This window comes from Pinus tabuliformis, chromosome 8 (genome assembly GCF_031772625.1).
Source record: "Pinus tabuliformis cultivar Carrire ecotype Pingquan chromosome 8, CPIR1, whole genome shotgun sequence".
In the NCBI taxonomy this organism is placed as follows: domain Eukaryota; kingdom Viridiplantae; phylum Streptophyta; class Pinopsida; order Pinales; family Pinaceae; genus Pinus; species Pinus tabuliformis.
The window spans coordinates 1,275,491,363-1,275,507,805 of NC_142294.1; the positions used below are offsets into that span (position 1 = coordinate 1,275,491,363).

Below are 16,443 nucleotides of genomic sequence, written 5' to 3' on the forward strand. Positions count from 1 at the left end.
CACCATTCATCTAGGATCACATTACAACCTCTAAAGGTATGCAATTGTCATACGATTATAACATTGTGTTGTTCATAATTGTCAAAAACAACATAATGCTCTTAAAAGAAATGACAACAAATGTTACTTCGAGAGTATTGCCACGAATCCTAGAAACATCTTCACAATGAACTTTTAGGGTCTTTTGGTAGAGTAATTATTCCTTTGATTGCCAACATATTTGCTATTTTTATTAAAAGCAACGACATAGAGACTAGTAAGAGAAAAAATTAGTTTATTATATAAATATACTTAATCAAGTCACTATATCACCCATTCTTAGTGTAAGTACTAATACTTTACTAGTGACAATGATGCACCCTCTTATACACCATTCATCTAGGATCACATTACAACCTCTAAAGGTATGTAATTGTCATACGATTATAACATTGTGTTGTTCATAATTGTCAAAAACAACATAATGCTCTTAAAAGAAATGACAACAAAGGTTTCTTCGAGAGTATTGCCACTAATCCTAGAAACATCTTCACAATGAACTTTTAAGGTCTTTTGGGAGAGTAATTATTCCTTTGATTGCCAACAACATATTTGCTATTTTTTAATTAAAAACAACGACATAGAAACTAGTAAGAAAAAAATTAGCTTATTGTATAAATATACTTAATCAAATCACTATATCACCCATTCTTACTCAATTATTATTATTATTTTATATTTATGATTTTTTCAAAATATAATAAAAATTAATGTTCTTGAAAAATAGATCATAATAACATGATCTAAACATATTATAATTTTGCTCTTTTATCATCATTTATTCTTTTTCCTTTATTTCCCCAAAAATTTATAACTATTCAAATTATAAATTTTAATTTTTGAAATTACAATTTCTTTTTTAAACCATAAATATATTTTTACAATTAAAAACAACAAATCTAATTAAAAAAAATACTAATCCAACATTTTTTTTTCTCCACGATGAATTTTCCCTTTTTTATGATCTAATTATAGAGATTACACATCCCACCCAACCCTAGATGTAAAATTGATTGAAAACATCCAAATTGAAAAACGTTTAAAGTCATCCCATAAAAATTCCTTCATAAAAGTTGGACATGAACCACTTACATGACAGTGGGGTTGTCATATTGCCATGAACTCCCCCTAACATGCTTTTAATTTAAAATAGAAATCGACACAAAGAAAACCGAAAGCCCTCGGTTGTCATAAATTTGACTTGGGAAGATTTTGCGCTCTTGCGAACTGAGTGCGAGTCGCAGTGATTTGTGACAATGGCCGAGGATTTGGTTCTGGACACCGCGATCAGAAACTGGGTACTGGTGCCATTGTCTGTGGTCATGGTACTGATAGGCATCTTACGCTATTTCGTGTCGAAGCTCATGAGATCGTCGCAGCTGCCCGACCCTAAAATTGTCAAGGAAGGGTGAGTAATAAAAGCTCTCGATTCATTGTGGTTTTTCAGATTTTGTGTTTTCAATGTCAGAAAGCTAAGGGTTTTGGATTTAGTGGAGCGCAGGCAATTGGTTATGAGAGTCAGGAATTTGAGGGCTGCGGCCGCTTTGATCCCCGGAAGGTCCTTTCGGGCACGTCGGACTTACTACAACAATGAGGTATCTTCGGTATATGCTTTCTCTTATTTTATCGATTGCCCAATAGCTATTTTGTTTTACCCATTACCCTATAGGCATCGACCCTGAAACCTGCCTCTGCACAAACAAAACAGAATTTGACAAAATATATGCGGACTTTGAACCCCTAAAAATCACGGGGCGCGAATCAATTGAGGTTGGATCTGGGAATATGTGGAAGGTCCCTCGACATCAGATTAATATGAATGCTTTATTTTTTGTGTTTTCAGGAGAATGGGCTTCTACATGTCCCAAAAGGCCAGGCACAAAATATGCAAGCCCAGATGTTTACTGATCCAAACATGGCAATGGATATGATGAAGAAGAACTTGTCCATGATTATACCTCAGGTATTGGAATTTCTCTCTTTGCCCATGAACGCAGGATAGCCAGTCTTCAGGACTGAATTTGTTTGCTTCTGCCGTTAACATGGCATCATTCTTATTTGAGCTGAAATTTGGATCTTTTGCAGACCTTGACTTTTGCCTGGGTCAACTTCTTTTTCTCTGGATTTGTAGCAGGTGCAACATCGTTCTCCCACTGTACTTATTTTACAGCTTGCTGAATTGTAGCTTTTTTTGGTTTTGTTTTGACGTGCTACCTATCTCAGATTAGCATTATGCATCATGATACTCCAGAGTAGTTGCCCTATTCATTTCCTAATTTGCAATGCCTGTTTTAAGTTTCAAACCATTTTCATTTGCATTTATAAAATTAGCAACCAGATGCTGACAAGTTCACTAAATAGTAATTAGGAATTTTTGACAGTAACTCAACTACTGGAATGAATTACGATGTGGAATATTCTTTTCGGTTGTTCAAATGGGAAGCATTCACGCTAATTCTCCAGCCTCATTACCAATTATGAAAGTAACTAACAATTTCATTAACACTTACATAGCAGGCAATAATATATACCTGTCGTTCTACTGTAAACCAGACTGTAAAATTAAGGTCCAAGGAAGAGGGATGATGCTGATACTAAGATGATACACAATCTTCATTTTATATGTCATATGATTGGCATTAAAAGACAGCGAGCCCTTTGATAAGTGAGCTCACCTTTTAATGTGGTTTGGCTACTTCAAAGTTTAAACAGTAGTTTGCAACTTGAGCCAAGGTTTATACAATGATTATGAACTTTACAGTATAGATGAGGAGAAGCTATAAAGCCCACAACAATTTAGCATTGTAGAACTCAATCTTGAGTACAGTGCTTATTGACTTGTACGTCAACTAAGCTTCCTCGACATAGCACATATGCATAACATGAAGCTTCCTTTGTGCCGTTTAGTGCTTGTTATTGCATACTCCGTTTTATTTTATCTTTGCTAGTTATGGCACAGAAATTTTTATAGGAATGATATTGTTAATGATTGCTGTTTTGGAAGAACTTTTGATGTAAACCCAAGTACAATGCAATAATTTGAGAAATTTTAGCATTGAATAGAGGGCTTAACATGAAAGAATCTTATTCTTGTTTATTATATGTCTTAAATTCAGCAGGCTTGTAGATGGGCTCTTTTGCACAGTCCATGTATATAATTTTCATTTGCAGCTTTTGAAAAGTTGCATGCTTCAAGTTTCAGATCAGATATTTAATACACAACTTTGTAGCTTGCATTGGCAAGGGTCTTTGAAGATATGCTTTGAAGATATGCCTAGAAGAGGAACCAATGCCACGACATCCCATCAAATCTTGCTTTATATATATGGGCATCCGTGAATGGAAAAGTCTCGGTTCATAGTATTTATGATATTGATACAAATTGCTGATCTTCTAGCGGATGTTGTAATTTAATGGCTCAAACTTAAAAGATAATCATATCATGAATTATGCACATAAATTCATAACCATTGTCTGATAAAAATAAATAAAATTTCATCAGTATCATAATCCACATGAGAAGCAAGTTGGGAGAATCTTACTTCAGAGTTGTAGAAAGCAACTCACTTAAAATGCACGTTAATGTAAGTGATGTGCTCTGAACTTTGATCCAGCTGACCGCAATTGAGTGTGGGGGATGGCTGTCTACCCAATCAACCCCTTAGTTAAGATAACTGAGAGCCCTTGAGCTCTCAATCAACTACTGTTATTTTTCTAAACATTTCCATCAATCGCCCAAGCAAAAGATGTTATACTCGCTTCTCTATCTTCATTATATAGATTTTTTGTTAATTTTAGGCAACAATGGTATGTTATGATTTAGAGCAATTTTACTTCAATTTCTTTATGAACCCAATATCAATTTCAGTTTAACAATCACATAAACATGTAAGTAAAATGCTGATAGAACATAAACAGAAACAGTGGAAGACAAGCCAAGACAAGAGGACACAAGATGTGGCACCAACCAGGGACAAACTCCAATGTGGGGAAACCCTTGATCAAATCTTTTTTTAGTCTTCAATAGTTCAACAGAGAGAGAGTACAATTTACAAATTCTGATAATTTATAACAGCAGCAAAAGAGCCCTAACCAGAAAAGTAAACGCTGGTCAACAGGGCAGTTTTGACCTCCAAAACAGCTCGGTCAAACCCAGTCAACTCGGCCTCCAACAGTTCTCTGAATCAACCCAAAACAGTCTTGAAAATCACAGTCAAACTTGGTCAACGCAGAAGTCAAACCTGCGCTCAATTCTCTACAGTCAATGCTGGTCAAACAGTACGGAATGCCTTGATTTCTGTGCCCAGAAATGCGGCATGCCCAAACAGATTTCCCTCATCAAAACGTAGTCAAACAGGTCAATGTTGGCTGGTCAATGCTGGTCAAAACCCTTCCTAAAATTTGGTCAAAGCTGGTCAACGCCCAAAACAAAAAATCACTATCTTCTTCTTCGCATGTGTGGATAGGCTGCCCAGAAATCCATACCCAATCATGTGAGGAGAGAGAGATGTGTGAGAAGTGAAGTGTGTACAAATGAGGAGGAGGCATCATGTATTTATAGGCAAGCGTTGAGGATGAATAGACGTGATTGTTGGGCTTCTGAGCCTACATGAGTTTGCTGGCCGACCTTGACAATTTGTCCATAATCAAAATTAATTCATAACTTCATTTGTACATGCCAGAATAGGATGATCTTTAGATCAATCCTACACCTCTCGGAGAGAGGAATCCAAGAAAAATATTAGCTGTCACAAATAAGATGACCCATGTGGAGTTTGGCCCTAGTTAACAATTTTAACACTCCCTCTCAACTAGGGAGAACTCCACTTGCTAATCCATTTGCCAATCTGTATCATCTCTGCCATCCATGCACTGCTCTGCTGAACTACGAAGGAGAAGAAGTGATAGAGAATGTATCACACCATTCTCTACTGACCCGAAGTTAGTCCCAATCAAAAGAAAGTGTCTCATACCACTCTTATTGACCCGAAGTCAGTTCTCATTGATCCCAGATCAACATCGGACATCCTAGCATAGGTAGTACGATAGTACACGATGTGTTTATCGGTAGTATTATGGTCCCTGTCCTCATTTCCCTACTCATCGGCTAGATGAGAGGTACTTCCCTTGAGTCCCAGACTGCATGGGTAGGATGTCTTGGCAGGAGAAGGATGAACCACTCATCCTGCTCACATGTCGCCAAGGGGTATCACAGGGGAAGGATGAACCACTCACCCTGTACACAACAAACCACTAGGGGAAGGCTGAACCACTCACCCTATGGTTTCTCACCGCTCCAAGAAGTACCCCAAGCCCCCCGAAGCTCCCAGAGCTCAATGTCCATCTCATACATGACCCTCATAAGAGGGTCTCTCCACAACTCCAAGTCGTTCTCGCAAGCCAAGAATTTGACCTTCCCCAGGGGCTTTGTCAGAATATCAATGACTTGCTCATCAGTCCCAATGTGATGGAGCCTTATTGCTCTTCGTTGTACCATATCTCAGATAAAGTGGTACCTGATATCTATATGCCTGGAGCAATCATGAAACACGGGATTCTCTGACAATCGGATCCCACTTTGGTTGTCGCAGAAGATCATGGTGGTATCCAACACATGTCCAAACAACTCAGTAAAGAGCTTCCTCGACCAGACAACGTCACAGGAGGCCATATTAGCAGCTATGTATTCGGCCTCGGCGGTGCTCAAGGCAACCGATTTCTACTTCCTGCTCATCCAGGATATCGAAGCAGAACCCAAAGAAAAACAACATCCAGAAGTGATCTTGCGATCCATCACACTGCCAGCCTAATCAGCATCAGAACAACCATGCAACCTCACATTTCTGGCAGTGTATCTCAATCCATGAGTGATTGTGCTTCGCAGATATCTCAGAAGATTCTTGGCAGCAATCTAATGTATATGATGAGGCTCAACCATGTATTGGATCAATGTGTTAACTGTAAAGCATATGTCGGACAAGAGTTCACCAAGAACGTCAGTGCTCCTATGAGTTGACGATACTCAGAAGCAGTTCCCAATTCAGGTCTAGCAGCACTACCACATAACTTCTTAAAGTTAAGTTCCATCGGAGTAGTCACAGGGTTGCAGTCCACCATCCAAAATCTTTCCAATATCTTCACAACATATTTTCCTTGAGAGAGGAAAATTTGACCTGGCTTTTGCCAGAGATCCAACCCTAGGAAATAGTGCATCGGTCCTAGGTCCTTCATCTCAAATTCAGAAACCAACTCCCTCTTACATTTGTGAATGAGAGGGTCTGCACCTACCAGAAGGAGGTCGCCCACATAAAGTACCAGAATGAGAGGTTTATCATTTTCAACCTTAAAGTAAAGGTTTGGATCGACTTCACTTCTAGTGAATCCCGACTTCATCAGATAGCTACCGATCCTCTCATACCAAGCCCGGGGTGCTTGCTTCAATCCATAGAGAACTTTCTTCAACCTGCATACATGAGATTCCCAATCATGAACTTCAAACCCCTCGTGTTGTTCCACATAGACTTCCTTTTTGATTGAACCATGCAAGAAGGCGATCTTGACATCCATCTGTTGTAGGTTCCATCCTTGCGAGGCAGCAAGGGCTATGATCGAGCAGATGGTGGTGTATCGGGCAACAGGTGCAAATATGTCATCGTAATCCACACCTTCCTTTTGAGAGAAGCCTCGAGCAACAAAACGAGCCTTGAACTTTTCTACACTTCCATCAGCTCCATGCTTGATTTTGTAGAGCCACTTAGAAGTGACAACTGCTTTGTCCTGGGGTCTAGGGACCACGTCCCAAACATCATTCTTCATAATTGACTCGTATTCTTCATTCATAACATCCTTCCATACTTGTTGCTTAACGACTTCTTCAAATGATGAAGGCTCATTTGAATGATAGTGCTCATGGCGGTCTAATATTCTTGGTACTTGTTCGACTTCTTGCTTCCATGGAAAGTCCCCCTTGGTGCAATGTGCCTCTCATCATCTTCAAGAGTCTCCCTAAGCCATGAGGGTCTCCTCTTGGAGGAGGAAGGCTCATGAGGGAGTGGATCAATAGGATCCATAGGTTCATCAACATCAGACATTTTTTCGTCCTCTTTTTCACCCTCATTTCCTGTGTTAGCTTCTTTGTCCTTGCTTAGGATAGGAAGATTGTTGATCTTCTTGAGGGCCATGTCTTCGTCGAAGGTGACATCATGACTTATCTCAACTTCCTTTTGACCAGCCACATAAATTCTATATCCCTTAGAATTTTCACTATAGCCCACAAAGATTCCGTTCTTCCCAAATGCACCCAATTTGCTTCTTTTCTCTTTCGACACATGAAAATATACAGGGCTTCTCAAAAATTCTAAAATGAGAGACATTGGGTTTCTTACTAGTGAACATTTCTTCGGGAGCCTTGGAGTCCAATGCTTGATGAGGTCTTCATCGGTTTTGAACATACTCGACGGTATTTGCAGCTTCACCCCATAGGAACTTTGGAAGGCCTTGACCCATGAAGCATGGCATGGACAACTTCTACAATAGAGCGATTCTTCCTTTCAGCCACACCATTCAGCTCGAGAGTGTATGACGTTGTAGTCTCCCTTTTAATGCCAACTTATCTGGAATAATCTTGGAATTCATTGGATTCATACTTGGTCCCATTATCAGTCCTCAATATCTTGATTTTCTGGTTTTCGATCAAGGCTTTGAAATGTTGGAACTAGGTGAACACTTCATCCTTCTTTTCAAGAAGTAGATCCAGGTCTTGCGAGAATAATCATCCACAAAGGTGAGATAATATAAGTATCCTCCTAGGGAGTTTACGGGCATCATACCATATATGTTAGAGTGGATCAGTTGCAATATGTCTGTGGTCTTGCTATTGCTTGAGTGGAATGGTCCCTTTGTAAGTTTTCCTTGGGCACATCCCAGACATACACCTTCATGCTCTGCTTTGAACTCAGGCATACCTGTCACTATCCGTCTCACATCGGGTAGGGCCTCATAATGAAGATGGGCAAACCTTCGGTGCCATAGTTCAGATTGTAGAGATGTGTTGCAATACATGGCTCCTAGTGGACTTCCTTCAACTTGATACAAACTGTCAAACCTGAACCCAAGAGTAAAAGCATCCTTGAAATTTCTTTTCCAAACACGTACCTTTCCATCGATAAAGGCCACCTTGAATCCTTTATCTTCCATTGCTGAAATGGACACTAGGTTCTTCTTGAGATCGGGTACATATAGTACTTATTGCGAATGAATAGTGTTACCTTGATTCAATTGAAGGGTAACATTCCCTACTCCCTTCACGGGATAGGTGGCATCGTCTCCAAGGATGATCTCCAAGTTTGTCTCCTTTTCTATCAGATTAGAGAGGGCTTCCTTGTATCTGGTGAAGTGCCTTGAGGCACCACTATCAATCAACCAATTTCCCAAAGTGTCTGGAGGAGAGGGCAGTGGAGAGGGCCGATATAAGATAATACTCTTTTCCTTATTGTTAACAACATTGGATTCATCATACCTCGAGTTCTTTGATTTTTGGAGGGTCGACCATCTCCTTGATGTCTCACATTCCTTTTTCCTTTGCCATTGGACTTGCCATTCCTTTGATCGTTGTTGTTGTTGTTGTTGAAGTTGCCCTTGGAGTTGTTATGATAGTCATCATCTCGAGGTGTATCCCTTTTATTAGGACACTCCCTTGCATAGTGGCCAAACTTATTGCAAACAAAGCAAATGCCCTTCTTTCCTTCCTTAGATCCAGGCTTTCCATGGAAATGACCTGTAGACCCTACATTATTCCTCGTTTTGGCATGAGCAGAGAATGCAGAATTCGGAGATATAGGCCACCAGATGCTTGTCAGTGGAATCCCTGATAATCTTCTTCGCTTTGACTTCAACCTTATTGTACTTGGTCTTCGCAGCAGCCGGTGCATTTGAAGGAGGCTCAGGGATTTTACCCTGCACATAATCCATCACTTCCTTCTCTTCCAAGGTCAAATCAAGAGACATCTTCCATCCATGATAGTCAAATTTATCATGGAGCTTGTCTTCAGGCGGGAAGTAGGATGAGGAACCCATTGAGTCTTTTGTCCTTGTCCAAATGTCTTTGGTGATTGCTCTTTCACTCTTACTTGGGCTTTGTCTTCACCTCAGCTCTGATACCATCTTAATTTTAGGCAACAATGGTATGTTCTATGCTTTAGAGCAATTTTACTTCAATTCCTTTACGAGCCCAATATCAATCTTAGTTTAGCAATCACATAAACATGTAAGTAAAACGCTAATAGAACATAAACATAAACATAAACAGTAGAAGACAAGCCAAGACAAGAGGACACAAGATGTGGTACTAGCCAGGGACAAACCCCAATGTGGGGAAACCCTTGATCAAATCTTCTTTTAGTCTTCAATAGTTTAGCAGAGAGAGATAGTACAATTTAAAAATTCTGATAATTTATAACAGTAGCAAAAGACCCCTAACTAGAAAAGTCAACGCTGGTCAACAGGGCAGTTTTGACCTCCAAAACAATGCGGTCAAACCCACTCAACTCGGCCTCCAACAGTTCTCTGAATCAACCCAAAATAGTCCCAAAAATCACAGCCAAACTTGGTCAACGCAGAAGTCAAATCTGTGGTCAATTCTCTGCAGTCAACACTGGTCAAACAATACGGAACGGCTTGATTTCTATGCCTAGAAATGCAGCATGCCCAAATAGATTTCCCTCACAAAACGCTGTCAAACAAGTCAACTCTGGTTGGTCAACATTAGTCAAAACCCTTCCTGAAATTTGGTCAACGCTGGTCAATGCCAAAAACAGAAAATGACTATTTTCTTCTTCGCATGTGTGGAGAGGTTGCCCAGAAATCCGTACCCAATCATGTGAGGAGAGAGATGTGTGAGAAGTGAAGTGTGTTCAAATGAGGAGGCATCATGTATTTATAGGCAAACGCTGAGGATGAATAGACGTGATTGTTGGGCTTCTGAGCCTACATGAGTTCGCTGGCCGACCTTGACAATTTGTCCATAATCAAAATAAATTCATAACTTCATTTGTACATGTCAGAATGGGATGAGCTTTAGATCAATCCTACACCTTTCGGAGAGAGGAATCCAAGAAAAATATCAGCTGCCATAAATAAGACGACCCATGTGGAGTTTGGCCCTAGTTGCCAATTTTAACAATTTTTCTTCTCCATCCATGCACAGGTTCCACTTGTCATTTAAGTAATCAATAATGCTGCTTTTTAACTTTTTCTTAATTGAGCTTTTCTTAAGACTGTTATTATCCTCATGCTGTTATTAGCTTTTATTTTAATTATCATCATATTTCTATTATTCTAATACCATTTATTTATCTGCTTCATGTAGTATTTATTATTTATTATTAATATATTAAATAATATGTGGCATAACATACCCTCTCCTTTCAAGGAAGTGTCTTGAAGTTAACTTTAATTATCCTAAAGGTTTTTATTTTTCCTTCATATCTTTCACATTACTATCTATTGTAATTAGTATAAGAGTCACCCAAGTGACCACAACAGACATTGGAAATCCACATCACAACAATGGGAAAGCATGAGTACTCTCCAGCCCTCTTCCTAGCTTTTGGTATTGTTACCCATCAAAAAGTGGGTAACCCCATAGGAGATTTTTTTTTTGGACAACCAACAAGGAAATATCCCTACGTTGCTCAATTTATGATGATATGCCATATTCTTTAACCATTTTCATCGGTCAAACACCTCTCTCCATTTGACATTCCTCTTAAAGGAAGGTGGGTCACCATCTGATAGGTACTTTCACCATTTTGCAATCATGTGCTTTTAATTAATCTTGGCATTCTAACATGGATTAAGGAGGGGGTCTAGATGATTAATTTATTTTGACTATAAACTTGTTCTTTCACCTTACTAGGGGGGTTAGTTTTTGACCTTAGTCCAATGGGACCTCCTATGAGGCCTTACGATTATCTACTTGGGAAACTTGGATTGAAGTTGTGTGTCTATGACCTTTCCATACTTACCAATTTTTACCGTTCCCCTGATTTCATATCCATCCTTTGGGTTTGTTGTCATTGGTTCATTGTGATTGGCACCCTCATATCCTCATGCTTGAGTTTGGGTCATAAAATTTACTTTGAAGGTTGATGCGGCGAAAAGAAATGTAAAAGCATAAGAGGGCCACAATGAAAGAAAAGGAAAAGTTGAAATGCAAAAGATGGCCGGGACATTAATTAGCGTGTGGGAAAAAGCCTTACATGAGCTCTATCCACCTCATTAGCCATCACCCAGTTGTTGAGCACTTGATGCTCCATCACATAATAAAGGAACCCTTGCATGCCCCAACCTTGATGAGCAAGAAGCTAACTCATCATTATAAAAAAGAAGTAAAAGGGACACCAAAGGGGTAGAAAAAGTAGGTTGAGGAAAGGGGTAACTCATGCCTTCATGATTGCTCCCTTCATTCATGTATACACTTAGGATGATGGACCTCCATCAGTTGGTCCTATGACCATGGTAGCTGCCATGAAGCATTTCCACTTTGCTGCCACATTATCACAAACACCTATTCTTAAAATGTGCAACTAGGGCCAAATTCCACTTTGGACAACTCATTTGAAGAAGTTGATTATTGGATTGAATTCCTCTTTTCGAGAGGACCAAAATTGACCTAAAGATCACTAAATTTGGACAAGGAGAAATATGTTTTTTAATTCAAGCCAACACATCTGCAATTTGTCAAGGTTGGCTTGGGGTCAAGTTGGACAAATTGACCCTCGTCCATCACATATAAATAGAGGAGACCTCCAACCTCATTTGGCACATTCATCATACAACATATTCTTCACTCTCCTTCATTGATTGGGTCGTACAGACCTAAGTTGCACTGAAACGGATATGGATATGAGGTTTGAAATGGATACGACAAATTTTCAAAAATCAAAATACGATACGGCGAGGAATATATATATATATATATATATATATATATATATATATATATATATATGTATGTATATATGTATATGTATATATCAGTGTTGCACACATCGCGATTAAATCGTAAAATCGCGATTTTTTTAAATTGCCGATTCAAAGCGCGATTTTTATCCAAAAAATCGCCGCTTTTTTTTTATAGTGATTTTTATCGAAAAAATCGCGATTTTTTCGATAAAATCGCGATTTTTTCGCATTAAATCGCGAGGGGCGCGGGCAGCGGGGTTTTATATGGAAAAAACGAATTTTTTTTTATTCATTCAGCAGTCCGCCGCGGAGGAGAAGGAGAAGAAGTGAGGGAGAGGGTTGCCGTCCGTTGTGGGAGCGAATCGAAGCGATTTTAGGAGGAATCCAAGCCAAGATCGCCAATTTGTCCATAAACCAGGTATGTAGATTAATTTTTTTTTGTTTTGGTTCTATAAAAACTTTGTTTTTCATTGTTTTTAAAGAATTTTTGGAAATTTTTCATTGATTTGGGATGGGTTATTTGTTATGACTATGAGAACCAATTTTTGATTTTTATTTTCTCATTTTCTTTAAAGTTTAAACATTGTTTATTTTTTTTGATTTTTCATTGTTTTTTGGCATTTGGTTGGGTAACTTGGGTTTAGAAATTGGGATTTTGGAAATAATTAGCTTGTAATTTTGCAAATGCTAAATTGTAATTTGTATTTACTATTATCATTTATGTAATCCTAAATTCCTATTTCCTAATCCTTATTTTTCCATAGGTTTGCAAATTCAAAATTCAAAAACAAACATGCCAAGGAAATTGGATCCTTTCTGGGAATATGGTGACCCTAAAACTCCGAATGATAGACAAAACTTGTATTGCAAGTTGTGTGGAAAGGAAATATTCGGGGGGGTGTACAGGTTGAAGTTCCACCTTGCACAAATCCCTGGACGTGATGTGGTGCCCTGTCTAAAGACAAATGCTGAAATTATCCAAAAAGCCATGAGAGCATTGGGAGAATTAGAGCACACTAGAGACGCCAAAGAAGAACTCAAAAGGCAACTAAAAAGGTCAGCTGAAGGAAGTGGGCCAAGTGGCACAGGTTCTACTGCAGCGTCAGTCAATCCGGTAGCTGCATCATCATATTTTGTTCCTCGAACCACACCTGGTTCACAACCAACTATTGGTTCAATGCTAAAAAGAACTGAAAAAGAAAAAGCTGACAAGTTGATGACAAAATTTCTCCTCTGGAGTGATATTCCTTTCAGCATTATAAGGAATAATCCATTTTTCCAACCTACTCTTGATGCTGTTGCCAGTGTTGGCCCGGGGTACAAACTCCCTTCTCTTCATGATTTCAGAGGCCGGCTTCTTCAAGATGAAAAGCGTGACTGCACCCAAAGATTGGAGGATTTTAGGGCATCATGGGCACAAACAGGATGCACTGTTATGTCAGATGGTTGGACTGACCAAAAGGGGAGAACCCTTATAAACTTCTTGGTTAGTTGTCCCTTGGGGACTATGTTTATCAAATCTGTTGATGCAACTCATCAAATCAAAGATGCAAAAAATTTATGTGATTTGCTGGATGTGTTTATTTTGGAGGTGGGTGCAGAAAATGTTGTCCAAGTCATAACGGACAATGCTGCAAATTATGTTGCTGCTGGTAGAATGCTTATGGACAGGCATCCTACTTTATTTTGGACACCTTGTGCTGCCCATTGTATTGATTTGATGTTAGAGGACATTGGGAAAATTCCCTTTGTCAAAGAGGTTGTTGACTCATCAAAAAGCATCACAAAATTTATTTACAATCACACATCTGTGCTTAGCTTGATGAGAAAATGCACCAACAACAAAGAGTTGGTGCGCCCCGCCATTACACGGTTTGCGACGAGTTTCATATCTCTTCAATCCCTCTTGAATTCTATGTGGGATTTGAAGAGAATGTTTCTTTCAGAGGAGTGGCGTGCTTCGACAATGAGCCGCAAACCAGAAGGAGAGGCCGTCTGCAGACTAGTTTCATACCAGGAGGACTTCTGGGCGGGAGTGCAGGAGGTGTGCGCTGTTACAGAACCTTTGGTAAAGGTTCTTCGGTTGGTTGATGGTGAGAAGCCCGCAATGGGCTATTTGTATGAAGCCATGGATAGGGCCAAAGAAGCCATTCGGTCCTACTATGATGACAAGGGAGATGATGGGTTCCAAAGACAACTCCTTCTATGGAACGTCATTGATGAGCGATGGAACAACACACTCCATCGTCCCATTCATGCTGCTGGCCTTTTCCTGAACCCTGCATTTTCTTATGCATGTGGGTTTAATTTTGATGTTGAGGTCGTGGAAGGATTATTAACCTGTGTCCAGAAGATGGTGAGAACTTCAGAAGAACGTATGGAGGTCTCTAGACAAATTGAGCAATATAAGTTGTCAGCTGGCACATTTGGCTTTGAGATGGCTGTCATTGATAGGACGGTTAAAATGCCAGGTATTTTTTAGTTTGTAGTATGTACTTTGTAACTTTGTTTCAAATTTCATTGTTTCTTCAAATTCCATTTTTTTCTTATGTTTATTTAAAATTTTCTTTGTAATTTTGTTGTAGACGCATGGTGGAAGATGTATGGTGGCAGAGTACCCCTTTTGCAAAATCTTGCCGTGCGGATCCTCAGCCAAACATGCAGCTCCTCGGGATGTGAGCGCAATTGGAGTGTATTTGAAAAAATACACAACAAGAAGCGCAATAGGTTAACACTTAAACATTTAAAATATTGCAAATTTCCAAATAAATTTTTGAATTCATTAAAGTTTTAAACAATATTTTTTTTATAATATTAATTATTAATTTATTATTTCATGAACTTTGTACAGGTTGGAGTCCCATAGACTTAATGACATGGTCTATGTCTACTACAATCTTCGATTGTGGGTGAAACAACTAGAGAAGACACCTGATACGGAAGCCATCTCATTGGATGGGATTGACACCACTGCTGAATGGAGGGTTGAGACCGAGAGGCCTCTCATGGATCCCACTGAGGATTGGTTAGTGCAGGATGAGGGGGAGGAGGAGGGGGGAGGAGGAGGAGGAGGAGCAGGAGCAGGAGGAGGAGGAGTTGGAGGAGCAGGAGGAGGAGGTGACACCGCCTACCCGGGCTACCCGGGCTACCACTACCACCAGTAGAGGACGTGGTCTCCGTCCACCTCAGCCTCCTGTAGCTGCTACTACTAGTTCTTCAGCTTCTAGAGCACGTCAGACTCCACTGCCATTTCCACCACCACAGGCACCAGCTTCTACATCTAGAGGGAAAGAGAAAGCTGTGCCATATTCTCGCAAGAGGGGCAGAGGAAATCAATAGGATTAGACTTTCATTTTATTGTATATGACATTATGACATGATGAGATACATTATCATATTTTTTGTTGATATTTTGAGGCTGAGTTGGACTTGGGACTCAGGAGTCAGGACTTACTATTCAGGACATGATTCAATGTTATGTGTGATTTTAGCGCTAGAAATGATATTGAACATCTTATATATTAGTTTTTTTATCATATTTATGTGTCAATGTATTTATTTTATGTTGTAGATGGTTTAGATATTAAAAAAATTGAAAAAAATTGAAAAAAAATGAATATTTTTGTGCCAAACGATTTTTTCCCGCTTTTTTTTTTTTTCCGATTTTAACGATTTTTTCCGCTTTTTTCCCGGCGCCGATTAAATCCCGATCGCGATGTGTGCAACATTGGTATATATATATGTATATATATGTATATGTATATATATATATGTATATATATATATATCTATATATATATTACCATTCATCTTTTAGAATCTAGAATCCATGTCTAAAAATACATAATCAATATAAACAAATCATCATCATCAATTCAACATAAACATTGTCATCATCATTAGTGATTATTATAAAATTCAACATATTATCATCATCATTAGTAATGTAATTAGAAATGCTACAACCTTTGTGCTTTCGGGTCCAACTCCTTCAAAGAACGTGTCATGCATGGCAGATGATATCTATCTTCCATGCATGGCAATTAAAAGGCCCATGAGATCATTGGGATATTTCGTCAAGACCTATTTGAAAATTTCAATCTTCTCAACGTCAGCTTGGTCTCTTGTCTATATGCAGTCAAAAGATTGGCTAGAGAAGATTTGTTATATTGGAGGGATTTATGAAATCAAGAGCAAAATCAATGACAAATAACAAAACCTTAACCAAACTGAAAATTAATTGCTCAAATAAATCTCTTTACAAAGACATTCATCAAACACTTTTGTTTGCATTTTTGAAGATCTATCTTTTTCTTAGTAAGAATCCTTGATAAATATATGGAGTGTTGTTGTTTCTAAAGATTTAGAAGAGACGTTATGAGATTGTGTTTATAGTGAGTTTATTTGCAAATTTGATTTCTTCCTTTTTATTATTTATTT

At 38.8% G+C, this 16,443-nt stretch overlaps 2 protein-coding genes across 2 annotated transcripts in view; both read left to right on the forward strand.

Moving 5' to 3' along the window:
• Positions 1 to 1,140: 1,140 nt before the first annotated feature.
• The window catches only part of LOC149240046 (ER membrane protein complex subunit-like protein (Protein of unknown function DUF106, transmembrane)), a 36,254-nt gene continuing 20,951 nt past the window's right edge, over positions 1,141 to 16,443 (forward strand). The window contains exons 1-4 of the mRNA XM_089373621.1: positions 1,141 to 1,447; positions 1,541 to 1,634; positions 1,883 to 2,002; positions 2,125 to 2,173. Of these exons, the coding sequence (XP_089229747.1) occupies positions 1,296 to 1,447; positions 1,541 to 1,634; positions 1,883 to 2,002; positions 2,125 to 2,173 (415 nt within the window). The 5' untranslated portion in view covers positions 1,141 to 1,295. The remainder of the gene's footprint in view (positions 1,448 to 1,540; positions 1,635 to 1,882; positions 2,003 to 2,124; positions 2,174 to 16,443) is intronic.
• Positions 12,618 to 15,444, forward strand: LOC149240047 (uncharacterized). The gene is made up of 2 exons (XM_089367239.1): positions 12,618 to 14,730; positions 14,855 to 15,444. The coding sequence occupies exon 1, from the start codon at positions 12,797 to 12,799 to the stop codon at positions 14,483 to 14,485; it is 1,689 nt and encodes a 562-aa protein (XP_089223365.1). The 5' UTR covers positions 12,618 to 12,796; the 3' UTR covers positions 14,486 to 14,730; positions 14,855 to 15,444.